The sequence below is a fragment of the Trichechus manatus genome, unplaced genomic scaffold (genome assembly GCF_000243295.1).
Source record: "Trichechus manatus latirostris isolate Lorelei unplaced genomic scaffold, TriManLat1.0 scaffold00130, whole genome shotgun sequence".
Taxonomy (NCBI): Eukaryota; Metazoa; Chordata; class Mammalia; order Sirenia; family Trichechidae; genus Trichechus; species Trichechus manatus.
Window position 1 is genome coordinate 569,951 of NW_004444066.1, and position 13,474 is coordinate 583,424.

A 13,474-nucleotide genomic window follows, 5' to 3' on the forward strand; every position below is an offset into this window, starting at 1 on the left:
TAGAAGTGGCCTCCAGGTGTTTCTGACTTACTTCCCTAATGACAAAGCCCACAGGAGAGGAGGGTTTCAAGACAGAGACAAAATGTCCTAGAGACGTCAGAGGAAGAGGGCAGCTTCCCCACCAGGCTCAGGAGGGGAGGTGGGAAGAGAGGTCTGCGGGACCAGGGAGCAAGGAGGATCTGTGCCCTACCACCTGCCAGCACTGCAGGGACACAGCAAGGCCCCCAAGAGGGAGTGGCCTTGTGAAGCATCCACATGAACAGGCTCAAGGGTGGCAGGGAGCTACTGAAAGTGGCCAGGACTGAGAGGCCTTCCTATGCAGGCCGGTGGAGTCCTCCCTAGTAACCAGCGGCTAAGGCCCAGGAGCCGCCCACTACCCTGGCACTGTGGCATAATCCCAGAAAGACTGGTTGCAGGGGAGGAATCCTCCCCAAAGGTCTGAGCTTAAGCTTTACTGGAAACCCAGTGGAATGGCACTGAGAGTCAGGATTAAGTCAGGTCATAGAAATTAAAGTTCTAGTCTTTGTAAACCTCAAGTAAGAACTAGGACTGGCAGCCTCTCTAGCATGTATCACAGTGCGTTTTACTTCCTTACCTGATGAGGCGTTTGCATCCTCCACGAACAATGCCACGTCTGGTCTTGTTCATCTCGGAATTCCCACTGCTACCCCGACCCCCGGATTCTACAGTGTGTATAAGCCCAGGTCACCGTCTGCCAAATCTAGGCCTCATCAAGGTGGAACCAGCCTCCACCTCTTGCTGGTGTCAGAGGAAGGAACCCAGGTGAAGCTAGGAAAGTGGGCAGTTAACTGTGGCCTGGGGTTCAATATGGATTTCTGCCAGTCTCCTCCCAGGCTAGGAGCTCCATGAAGGCAGCCTTCCTCTATTCTTCCTCACTGCCACAGCCCAGGTACCTAGCTCAGAGGTGGCACATACTAGATGCTTAATAAATACTGACTGAAAGAATAAGTGGGTAACTGAGTGGCAGAAAGTCTCCCAGCCACCACCCAGGGACTCCATCCCAGCCCTGGCTCACCTGGTACCAGGAATAGGCCCGGTCTGCAGGGTTGATGAGGATGGTCAAGATCTTGGCCTTGGGCAACAGGGCGGCTGCCCGGCGGGGTGCCACTTCTGAATCAAAGTAGTTGGCGCTTTTCTCAAAGTAGAAGTCAGAGGTGGTGTTGGAGGGGATAGGGAAGAACTCCATGTACCTGCAAGAAGCCCAGAGAAGGGGTTCACAAGCAAGACTCATGAGGAAGGAGCCTGAGGAACACAGCATGAGAGGTTGGGCTGAGGGAAGAACTTCCTCAGAAAACAAGTGAGAAATATTGCTCCCATCCAAACAAGGACTCCTAGTCGGGATTCCTTGAGAGCCATGGCCATTTGGCAGCCTCTCTTCCACATTCATTCCTTTTCAGGGAAGACCTCAGAGTCAGAAGAATCTTAAGACGTATGGGTGTGATACAGGTATTGGAGCATGAGGAGGAGTTGTGTCATTCAATCCTAAGCGCTGGGATGCCATCCCCCCTACCCCCCGCTGAGTCTGATGCACCCACTGTTATAGGGCTCTAACTCTCTCTGCCTCTAGAGGGCGAGCTGGGACTCAGAGAGGCTCCACCTCTGATGGAGGGAGGGCCAGAACCAAGGGGAGGTGCTGCCCTCTTCTACCTCCAGAGGGCAGGGTCCCCACCCTGAACTAGGATGGCACTTTCTGGGCTGTCCCTGTGGACCAGAAGACCAAGGAAGGGGTGGGTCATCTTCTGCCACCCAGTCTCCCCTCCCCAGCCTGCTGTGGGTGGGCCTGACAGTCTTCCAGACAAACGCCCCTCATCCCACCCAGGTAACTGTCTATACCAGTCCTTTGGGACCACCTCTAGATTGAGGATCCCTCTGGAAACTAACTGAACACTCCAGACCCTCTCAAGGACACCTATGCAAAATCAGAGGCATAGCTTCAGGGACTCATGAGAACCAAAGCCCACCCTAGCTGAGATATCTGTGGAATCCCTACTCTATCTACCCTGTAGTCCCAAGAACACCCTTTATCAGAAATCACCTGGGGGCTGGATAGATTCCTGCACCCCACCTAGACCCACCTACAGAATCAAAATCTCAGGAATGGAGCCTAGCAGTCTATATCTCTCTCATCTTTCTGAATATTCTTTATAAAATAGCATTTATATGTCTACAATCCTCTGTAATACCTAAATCAAGAAAGCTCTGAAAACAGAAACTGTTTTTCGTTACGTTTGCAGCAAAAGTCAGTTGGCAGCAAAACCTGACCAATTTATGGGCAAATCTGCTGCAAAAGACCTCTTTAAAGTGTTAAAAAGCAAAGATGTCACTTTGAGGACTAAGGTGGGCCTAACAGAGGCCACTGTATTTTCAATTGCCTCATATGCATGCGAAAGCTGGATGGTGAATAAGGAAGACCAAAGAAGAATTGATGCCTTTGCATTATGGTGTTGGTGAAGAATACTGAAGATACCATGGACTGCCAGAAGAATGAACAAATCTGTCTTGGAAGAAGTACAACCAGAAGGCTCCTTAGAAGCAAGGATGGCAAGACTACATCTCACATACTTTGTACATGTTATCAGGAGGGACCAGTCCCTGGAGAAGGACATCATGCTAGGTAAAGTAGAGGGTCAGCGAAAAAGTGGAAGACCTTCAACGAAATGGACTGACACAGTGGCTGCAACAACTGGCTCAAACATAGAAACGACTGTGAGGATGGCGCAGGACCAGGCAGTGTTTCGTTCTGTTGTACACAGGGTTGCTGTGAGCCAGAACCAACTCGAAGGCACCTAACAACAACCACAGTGTAACTATTAATATATTTTACTTCATGTTACTGCATTTGCTAATGGAGTGCTGCCCTAGGCCCTGCTGAGGGTGCTGCTAAATATATGGTATCATATTACCTTTCTAAAATCCAAAAAATTCTGACTTCCAATTACAAATCTAGACACAACAGGTTTTAGATAAGAGATCGTGGATATGTTAGGGAGATAGATGATAAACAGATAGATTAGATAAGATACAGAAAACAGAAAGACAGGGCAAAAAAGAAAGAAAAATACACACAGAGAAATACCAAAAAACAGAACATGGCCCATAATCTCTCCACCAAGCTAACCCACTGACATAAAAATAATAATAGCAATACACATATAAGCTGAGAAAAGCCGTACAGTATAGAAAGATACAAACTGGGAAACTGGAGAGTAAGGCCATCCCCGAGCTGATCCCCCACACCCACCCTAAAGTAACCTCTGTTGACAGGGTCTGATGGGAAGCTGCAATTTTAACCACCTCCTAGGGCAAGTCCCTGAAGGCTAGGCAGCCGGCCCACAAGAACACCTCCTGCCCCATGGTCAGCCTAACACGGTGGGAAGGGCCAGCTCTCAGTTAGGACATTTGGATTTTAGCCCCTGCTCTGTCCCCAGCTCTCAGGCCCTTGGATGAGTCCCTCTCCTCTCTGGGGCTCAGGATGTTCCTGTGCAAGCAAGGTGGGGGGCTCGATTCTGACTTCCAGTGGTCTCTGACCCCAGATGATAATGCAAAGGGGCAAAGGGCTTCCTCATTAAGTGTCCTATCTGTGACAAGGCTCCAATATCACGACCCAAGGGTCACTGTGTTTTGATCCTGTTTACAGGAACTTCAGCTGTGTGTGAGCAAGAGTCAGCTGCTTCCTACTGTGCCCACAATGGCCGTCCCGTCCTGCTGTGGACAGGAAGGCCCACTCACCAGTCGATGCCTTTGTGATAGTTGTGGCCGTTAAAAAACTGGATCTCCTCAAAGGTCTCAGAGCTGGGGTAGTTGCTGCTCAGGTCCGGGTGCATGCCCAGGAACAGGTAGAGGGCTGTGGTGCCTGTGGGAGGGAAGGAAGCTGAGACCCAGGGCCCAGCCCCCAAGAAGAAGAGGGAGAGAGGAGGCAACACACGGAATAGGGAGTCTGAAATCCTAAGTTCTGTTCCTAGCTCTCCATTACCCTCTGGAAGACCCTGGGTAAGTCCCTTCCTCTCTGGGCCTTAGTGTCCTCAGCTGTACAATAAAGAAATTCTATTAAACCCAGTATGGCAAATACATGGCATGCATGTAGACATCCCAACTCCTGCACCCTCTGTAGCTATAACTAATTCATCACAGCATTCTTTATCACTAAACAAGGACTCAGCATCAGAATTCTCACCACTGCACTCCAGAGCCACATCCAATTGACTACTGTTTCTATTGGTCCCTTCCAACCTCTGCCCTCTCTGGCACTTAGGAGAAGGTTGGAAAAAAGAAAGCTCCAGACCCTCCAGTTCTGTTGACATGAAATTCTTGAAGGGCCAAGAAATCTAGCTTAGGTGTTTCCTCCTCTGGGTACCCTGCCCTCACTCATGCTCCCTTCTCCATCACAGTCCTAGCGAGTTCATTCATTCCCTGTGGTGTGAGTCTATAGTTTATCTGCTATATAAACCATACATTTGAGAGATCCCAGAAAAGAAAGAGGCTGCAGAATTTCAGGATTCAGAGTACGAACTTCGTCGAGGAACAGAGTAGCAGGGGCGGGGGTCTGGGGACCATGCTTTCAGGGAACATCTAGGTCAACTGGCATAAAGAAGTTTATTAAGAAAATGTTCTGCATCCTACTTTGGTGAGTGGTGTCTAGGGTCTTAAAAGCCAGCGAATGGCCATCTAAGATGCATCAATTGGTCCCAACCCACCTGGAGTAAAGGAAAATGAAGAACACCAAAGACACAAGGAAAGTATTAGCCCAAGAGACAGAAAGGGCCATATAAACCAGAGACTCCATCAGCCTGAGACCAGAAGAACTAGATGGTGCCTGGCTACCACCAATCACCACTCTGACAGGAACACAACAGGGAGTCCCTGATGGAGCAGGAGATAAGTGGGGTGCAGAACTCAAATTCTAACAAAAAGACCAGACTTAATGGTCTGAGACTGGAGGAACCCCAGAAAACATGGCCTCTGGAATCTCTGTCAACCCAGAACTAAAACCACTCCCAAAGCCAACTCCTCAGACAAAGATTAGACTGGACTATGGGACATAAAATGATAACTCGTAAAGAGTGTGCTTCTTAGCTCAAGTAGATACATGAGACTAAATGGGCAGCTCCTGTCCGGAGATGAGATGAGAAGGCAGAGAGGGTCAGGAGCTGGTTAAATGGACACAGTAAATTAGGGGTGGAAAGGAGGAGTGTGCTGTCACAGTATAGGGAAAGCAATTAGGGTCACATGACAATGTATGTATAAATTTTTGTATGAGAGACTGACTTGAGTTGTACACTTTCACTTAAAGTACAGTAATAAAATACAAAGAGTATAAACTTTGGGGTCAGATACCAGGGTTCAAGACCTGAAGCTGCCATTTCCTAACTGAATGTGTTTGAGGAAGTCACTTAACTTCTCCAACATTTGAGTTCGTTGTCTGTAAAACAGGACTACCCATTCATGACTTACAGGGTTGTGTAGATGACAAATATTCAGCAATCATGTCATCACTTCTCTTTCCTGAACCTCTGACAGACCTGATTAATTGATCACAGTCCTCTTGGCACTAAACTAGTTTTGTCTGGCAGACTTGCAGACCAGCTGATCTGGGCTTTTCTGCCTAGACTCAGAGACTCCCAGGAGGACACAGGGAGAGCTCCTTCAGTCTGTGGCTCAGGACAGACAGGAGAATTCTGTACCCACCCTATCCCAGCTTCTACCTTCTTCCCACCTACATAATGATAAGCAATTCATGTTTACCCCAACTTCACTTCTACTTCCTGGGGAAGAGGGAGCAGATTAGTGGGTACTGGGGAGAACAGGGCAAGACAGTTCCCAGAATTCTGTGCCTGAGACAGCAGGAGGTGGGAGACGCTGGGTCAAGAGTGGAGAGACCTGCCTGTTTTCTGGGGGCCGATGATGAGGAGCTTAGGGAAGCGGTCGCACGTCTTCTCCTTGGACCAGATGTCTTTGTGGCGCTTGTCCTCGCAGGGGTCCTAAAGCAATCGTTGAAGATGCATGAGGGGGGCCCCAATAACCCAATGAATGGATTCCAGGGCACATGGATATGTGGCTCTTATAGCCCTGATTGACAAGGATAATAGCTACATATGTCCTTGTCACATCCCCACCTTAGGACACTGAGCTGCTTGCAGGCAGGGACCATATATGGCTTGTCTCATGCCCCCTACAGACCCTAGCAACATGCCCAGCCCCATGCTTGGCACATAATAGGAACTCATGAAGACTTGCTGAATTTAACTGGATGAGCTATGTCTGAGCCAAGGATCAGCAAACTTTTACTGTAAAGTTTAGTAAATATTTTAGGCTTTGTGTTATCATCTGGTCTCTATTGCAACTCCTCAACTCTTCCGTTGTAGCCTAAAAACAGCCACAGACAATACATAAAAGAACGAGCATGGCTGTGTTCCAATTAAACTTTATTTACAAAAACGGGTGACAAGCAGGATTTGGCCCAGGAACCACGGTTTGCGGACACCTGGTCTGAACTATGACTGCCACCAATTCCAGCTTCTGTTTTGAGGAGCAGGCTTCCTCAAGAGCTGCCCTCTAAAACCCATCAGTCCCCTTCCAATGGCTCAGAGCCTGCTGGAGATAGAAGGGACATCAGAGATTATCCAAGAGTCTAACGGAGGCAGAGCGGTCATCTTCTACACATCATCTACACCATGCTCTTACAGTTTTTGAACACATTTTTTTCTTAATTCAGAAATATTTCAATACAATCAAAGTATAGCTATGAAGTCACATTCAATCCACTGAATATATTTAAGGTATTAACAAAAATATTATACATCTTTATTCACTAACTTAATATAATTAAAGTATTTGGTTCTTATAGATGAGACTAATTATCATATTCATTCATATCTGCACTGCTAGTTAAATAGCATGCAAGTTAATCTATGGATGATGATAATGGGACTTCAGTCCTTTTTGATCTGAAGCCTAAGTATCGAAAATTAATGTATGTGCTCTTTTCTTTTTTAAATACTACAATATCTGAATCCTAGAAAGAAAAAGTCAACCAATTTAAGGCAAGATAATGAGATTTTTATACAACTCTAATTTGAAAAAGATAAAAGAATGTTAGCCAAGATCATATATACTTTAACATTCAGAATCCTATACAGTCATATAAAGACAGTAATAAAAAGGTCAATGTAAGTTTTATACTGTGCTCCTCAGTAGAGAACGTAATAGGTTCTTGGAGTAAAACATTATCTTCAAGTCCCAAAACACTGCCAAGAGGAAAGGATTCTTCTGGTGTGGGACTTACATGCAGCATGATTATTTTTACTCAATAAAGACAGATATAAAATATCATGATAATACATAAAAATTAGTGTCATTGCCAGTTTACTTAAACTTTTGTTTTAACTTTACTGCAAGCTTTTAAAAAGGTTTAAAAATCTTACTGATACTAAATCTACTGGTAGTAGTAGTGTAGAGGCTGAACATGGTTTTTCAGGAAGCTGTGTATGAGTGTGCATGCACACAGGCCTGTACGGGGAGGTGTGCACATGTACACATGTACAAGCAAATGTACTCACACTAGTGAGCAAGTGTGCACCTGAGTTACATGTGAAGGTAAGTGTAAGACATGAGGGGCCCAAGTCCTTCAGCCCATATCTGGAGCAGGCGGGCATTCCATCCCTCCACCAAGGCACCCGGGCCACCCTGCCCCGCCATCCCTCCACCTACCTGCCAGAGAGGGTCCTTCTCCTCGGAGAAGATCTGGAAGTACTTCTGGCCCAGCTGCACAGGGGGCAGAGTCTGCAGCCGGAGGTTGGTCCAGGAGTGCAGGAAGCGCACCAGGTGCTTGAAGGTGTACAGGCCCAGGCGGTCATTCCCATAGTTGGACAGATGTGTCATGAAGATGCTGATCTGTTCCAGGGAAGGGGAGGGGGGAGGCCAGTCAGCATCTGGAGCCACCCTTGCCATCACGTCTGACCCTTCTGGCACTGCCTCAGTTGCAGGGCCACTCAATGATCAGTCCAAGGTACACTGGGGCTGTCACCAAACTATGGCACAGCCAGGTGTGAATCCACCAAATATCACAGCCAAGAAATGGGAAGCTGACCCATTATGGGAGTGACCTGTGTTTTCTTTTATATTTTTTTTTGGAGGGTGGGATGCATGGAAGATAAGGGGCACTCAGTTACCCATAAAGCCAATTAACAACATACCCCTGGTAGTTATTCAATATTACTCAAGCAAGGATGGTTATTTCTATTTTACAGATAAGGAAAGAGAGACCCAGGAGGTTCAGGTAAATAGTAATACATATGCATGCTTATGAGCAAATACTGGAAAGAGAACATGGACAAAACTGTTAATGCTATTATATTAAAGTGTAAGATTAAGAAAGCTCAGGTGCCTCAACCAAGGCCCCTCAGCAGTGGATGGACAAAGCCAGGCCTGGGCAGTGGGTCTCCCAATGCCCAGCCCCTCACTCCCACATCCATCTTTTCCCCAAGTGCAGGTGGGCCTGCCTGAGCTGCAGACAGGTGGTCCGGCACCTCCTCCTCTCACCAGCCACAGGCTGTGGAGCACTCACAGGATTGAGGAGCACGGTGAGGAAGAGCTCGCCCCCATTGATGATCTTGTTCAGCTCGCTGGAGCCACCAGGGTACTCATTGTAGAAGATGGTGTGTGTGAAGAGGCCGCAGGTCTGCCGTGGGAGGACCTGGGGATGGGGTTCAGGAGAGGAGCCATGGCGTCTCCAGAGTCAGTAGCAGGAGGGCACTTCCTCAGGAGAAGGGTAAGGTTGTCTCCTCAGAAAGCCAGCCTCCCATGTGACCGCACAGAGCAAGGATCAGCCTGTTCTCATCTCGTCTCCTCTCACAGCCCCCATCCTTGGGGGTCCTCTCCCCCAAAGACCCTCGGAAGTCTGTAAACTTGCCCCTGCATAAGCCCATAGCCCCTTGCCATTTTATATACTTTGCTGCTATCCTCTGCACAAGATGAACAGACCCAAGAGTAACAGAGACAGGGAAGTAAGAAAGTTTCTGGGAACTCAGAGCATTTGCCCAGCAAGGATTTTTATAGGAGTGCCGGGTACCAAAGAGGTTCACGGTCAGTTGGTGAATGAATGAATAAATAAATGAACAAACCCACCACTCCCACAGCTGCCCCATCTGAGCTGATGACAACTCATCCTTCCAGTGGCTCAGGCCAAAAACCTTGGAGCCATCCTTGACTCCTCTTTCTCGCACACCCTATAACCAACTGTTGGGTCTATGTCATGGATTGAATAGTGTCCCCCAGAAATATGTATCAGCTTGGCTAGGCCATGATCCCAGTATTGTGTGGTTGTCCTCCATTTTGTGATCTGATGTAACTGTCCCATGTGTTATAAATCCTAATCTCTGCCTGTCCTTAAAGAGGCAAGATTAGGTTATGTTAAAAAGGATTAGGGTGAGATGCAACACCCTTAATCAGGTCACAGTCCTGAGTTTCGCTGAGGTGTGGCCTGCATCACCGTTTATCTTACAAGGGATAAAAGGTGAGAGAAGTGAGCAAAGAGATAGGGAACTCCTACAACTGGCACAGTGGTTAAAAGCTTGGCTGCTAACCAAAAGATCAGCAGTTCCAATCCACTGGCTGCTCCTAGGAAAACCTATGGGACAGTTCTACTCTGTCCATAGGGTTGCTATGAGTCGGGATTGACTCGACAGCAATAGGTTTGGTTTTGGTATTTTTACCACCGAGAAAGAAAAGCCAAGAGCAGAGGATGTCCATTGGACCCGAGGTCCCTGTGCTGATAAACTCCTAGATCCAGGGGAAGACTGATGACAAGGATCTTCCCCCAGAGCTGACAGAGAGAGAAAGTCTTCCCCTCGAGCTGGTGTCCTGAATTTTGACGTCTAGCCTCCTAAACTGTGAGAGAATAAATTTCTGTTTGTTAAAGCCATCATTTATGGTATTTCTGTTATAGCAGCACTAGATAATTAAGACATTCTACCTTCAAAATAAGTCTGGAATCTCATCACATCTCAACATCACATCCTGATCCAGGCCACCACCATCTCTCTCTGGATGACTGCAGTGGCCCCCTAACTGGTTCCCTGCTTCTACTTTTGCCTCCTACAGTCTCTGCTCCATAGAACAGGCAGAATGACGGAAATCCTTTTAAAATATGAGTCAGATCAGAACACTGCTCCACTCAACACATTCTCATCTCAGACTAAAAGCTAAAGTCCATCCGATGGCCCCACGCAGCCCTAGATGATCCATCCATCACCACTCTGACCTCATCTCTTACCATGCTCCCCCTCCAGCCACAATGGCCTCCTAGTCGGTCCTTGAACAACCTGGCACAACCCTGCCCCAGGACCTTTGCATTTGTTGTCCTCTCTGCCTTGAATGCTCTTCCTTCACACAGCAGCATGACTCATTCCCAGGAAAGCCCTCCCTAACTACCTTATTTAAAATAGTTTCTCCTCTCCCTACAGCAATCTCTATGTCCCCTCCCTGCTTCATTTTTCTCCACGGCACTTATCACCACCTGACCATTATATACTTCACACATTTACAAGCACAATGTCTGTCTCCTGCCCCTAGAATGTTAGGTCTACAAGCACAGGATCTTTGTCAGTTTTGTTCACACCTGTGTCCCCAAGTGCCTAGAGCAGGGACAGACACGTAAAAGTTCAAGGAAAATTACTGAATGAGCAAACCAATGAATGACAGCAGCCTGTCCCAAGTCCTTAGCAGAGCTGCCTGGGCCAGCTTTAAAGAATGCTAATCTCCTGATTCCCGTTCATCATACAAGCTAACATGAGCTCGTGAAAGGGGCCAGACTGGCAGCCCACCTTCCCTGGATGGACAGCCTCGGGCCAGGCTTCCTGGGGCAGCGGTGCACACGGGCCAGGCCAGGCAGGCCCGCATCTCCCCACCTCCCGGCTGCCAGGGCCCACTCACCATGATGCCATTGTGGATGAAGCCACGGCGATAGCGGGCTGGCTTCAGGTGGGGGTACTCCTCCGTGCTGGTCACGCGGATGCTCCACACTTGCTTCCAGGCCTCGTACAGCTGCACGTGCACAGGGTATACACCTGAGTGGTGGGGTGCCACGGCGTACCCCATGTCTGTGGGAATGCCATGCTCCTGTGGGGAGGAGGGACAAGGCAGGGTGAACATGAGGCTCCTTCCCCTCTGGGCCTTAGCTTCCCCTTCGGAGAACAGGAGAGAGAAACCAAGGCTAGAACGTCAGGGCAGCTGGTCTTAGCCCTCATGGTACAAATGGGGGAGGGATGTGCCCAGAGTCCAGAGTGACTGGCAGAGCAGGACTAGAATCCAGGTCTCCTGACTCTCAATCCGGTGCTCACACCCTCCTCCAGCACAGAGGACTCAAGCACCCAATGGTGAGGGACAAGGACAGGGCTTTTCCTGCCTTCTCTTGGCTCTAGTTGGCTGGTGGACCCAGGCTGGGCCTAGGATGCAGCCTCGTTCCCTTCTCACTGAGTGCCTCCTCAGCTTCCAGGAACCTCCTACCCTAGCATAAAGGTAAGAACTTGGGTTCAGGAAACAGCCAGGCCAGAGCCTATGTCCTGGCTGGGCTTCTTCTTAGCTGGTGTGATCTCCCTGAGCCTCAGTTTCTTATCTATAAAATGGGGCTGCCAATACCTGCCCCTTGGGGTCTCTGCGAGGCCTCAGTGAGACAGCATCTATAAAGGCAGCTAGTCCTAGCCCTGGCACAGAGATGTTAACCAAAAGCTGTCAGACCCACGGCAAAAGCAGCCAGAGGCCAGCAGTGTGGACCCCAGCCCAGCCCCTAGCCCTCCCGGCTCTGCCCTGCAGGGAATCTTACTCACGACAGCGAACTTCTTGTTCAGGGCCATCTGCTCGGCCAGCACGGACTGGTTGTGGAAAAGGTGGGGCTGCATGTGGCTCCACATGTGGGGAAACCACCAGAACTCCTTCACATACGATAGCAGCAGGTCGTCCCCAGCATCCTCAGCATCAGTACCTGCAGCCCAGCACAGGCAGCTCAGCCTGGCCCACCCAGCCATGAGGTCCTCCAACCCGGGCCCAGGCCCAGAGAGTTATCTGAGCTATAGCACAGGAGCAGGCAGAGCCCCAGTCCAGCACCCTAGATTCCAGTCTAGAGTGTGCCCTTGACTCAAGTTGCCCCTGACCAACTCCTTCTCTTCTCTGGACCCTTGCATTTGCAGCCAATGATCTTAAGGCCTCTTCTTGCAGCTCTGACATTGACATGCCCGTTCTTATCCTCTTGCTATTCTTCTATTAGGTCATTTGTCTTTTACTTACTGATTTGTAGAAGCTCTTTATATATCATAGGATGTTTAATTCCCTGTCTAATATATATAATTACAATCATCTCTGATACGTTAAGGGTTGATAATATATGTTGTCTCCTATTTGGCTCTGGAGCTATATTGCACATATTTCCCCCAGAATTATTAACTAATAGGGTTTTGCCTAGAATTCAAGAGAGGATATCTTCACTGTGCCCTGAGTAGAAGGCAGCTAGAGGGAATGGTCACTGAAGATGACCCATTCAGGGGTTGCTCCCTCTTCCTGAATCCCTGAAGGGCAGCATGCGAGGAACCTGGGAGAGCCCAAAAGGAGAAGGCATGAGCCAAGCAACCCATAGCCCACAACCTTGATTCTTACGACCTTACAGTGACAGTAGTCACCTAGGGTGGGTACAATTACAGGACATTTTCACTTTCTATACTGTGTATTCTACACTGTTCTTAAAATTCAAACAATTTCTTTTACAAGCAGAAACACTACAAATAATTTTAGAAGGTACAGGGTGCAGGGGAGTCAAAAAGGAGAAGATGCCCCAACCAGGACAGCATAGCCTGAAAGCCTCAGGGAGGGACGAGTGGAAACCGATGTTGCTGTTACCTCGAAAAGGCCGCTGCCTGGGCTGTGACTGCTATTGTGGGCTGTTGGCTCTGGAGAAGCCAAAGGTGTCAAATTTGCCCCTAATGTGGGTCTGTAAACCCACTGCTAACCTTTGTGGCACAGTGCTCTGAGGGTCTGGATGTTGACGAGCCCCTGGAAGTTGCTCGTAGGGGCAGGGCCAGGCCCACTTACCTGTGTGGAAGAATTTCCCTGAGTAGCCCAGGTTGAAGGTGAAGTTTGGGATGTGTGTACGTAGTTCATTCTGTGTGTCAAACAGGGCCTGGTGGATGAGAAGAGGGGAAAATAGTGAGGGGAGCCAGGAGCATCCAGCAACTCCTGCTGAGGGCCCGGGAAGGGTCCTGCTGCTACGCGACCAGCTACATAGGGTGCAGGGCTCAGAGCAAAATAAAAATATGGAGCCCCTTGTTAAAAAAGAATTCAGAATTTCAAGATGGTGACAGCAGAGCACTGAACCATGTGTGGGTCCCTTCTGAGCATAGGCCCCGAGTGACTGCACAGGTCACACATGCATGAAGCCAACCCTGAGCTGCCACCTCCACCAGATCTC

The 13,474-nt window shown here is 48.7% G+C and overlaps 1 protein-coding gene across 1 annotated transcript in view; it reads right to left on the bottom strand.

Annotated features, from left to right (window-relative positions):
• Positions 1 to 13,474, bottom strand: part of NDST1 (N-deacetylase and N-sulfotransferase 1) — a 62,025-nt gene that overhangs the window by 12,479 nt on the left and 36,072 nt on the right. Inside the window, 8 exon segments of the mRNA XM_004384891.2 lie at positions 1,037 to 1,211; positions 3,751 to 3,874; positions 5,903 to 5,999; positions 7,729 to 7,911; positions 8,585 to 8,713; positions 10,951 to 11,136; positions 11,844 to 11,998; positions 13,099 to 13,186. Coding sequence (XP_004384948.2) covers positions 1,037 to 1,211; positions 3,751 to 3,874; positions 5,903 to 5,999; positions 7,729 to 7,911; positions 8,585 to 8,713; positions 10,951 to 11,136; positions 11,844 to 11,998; positions 13,099 to 13,186 — 1,137 coding nt within the window.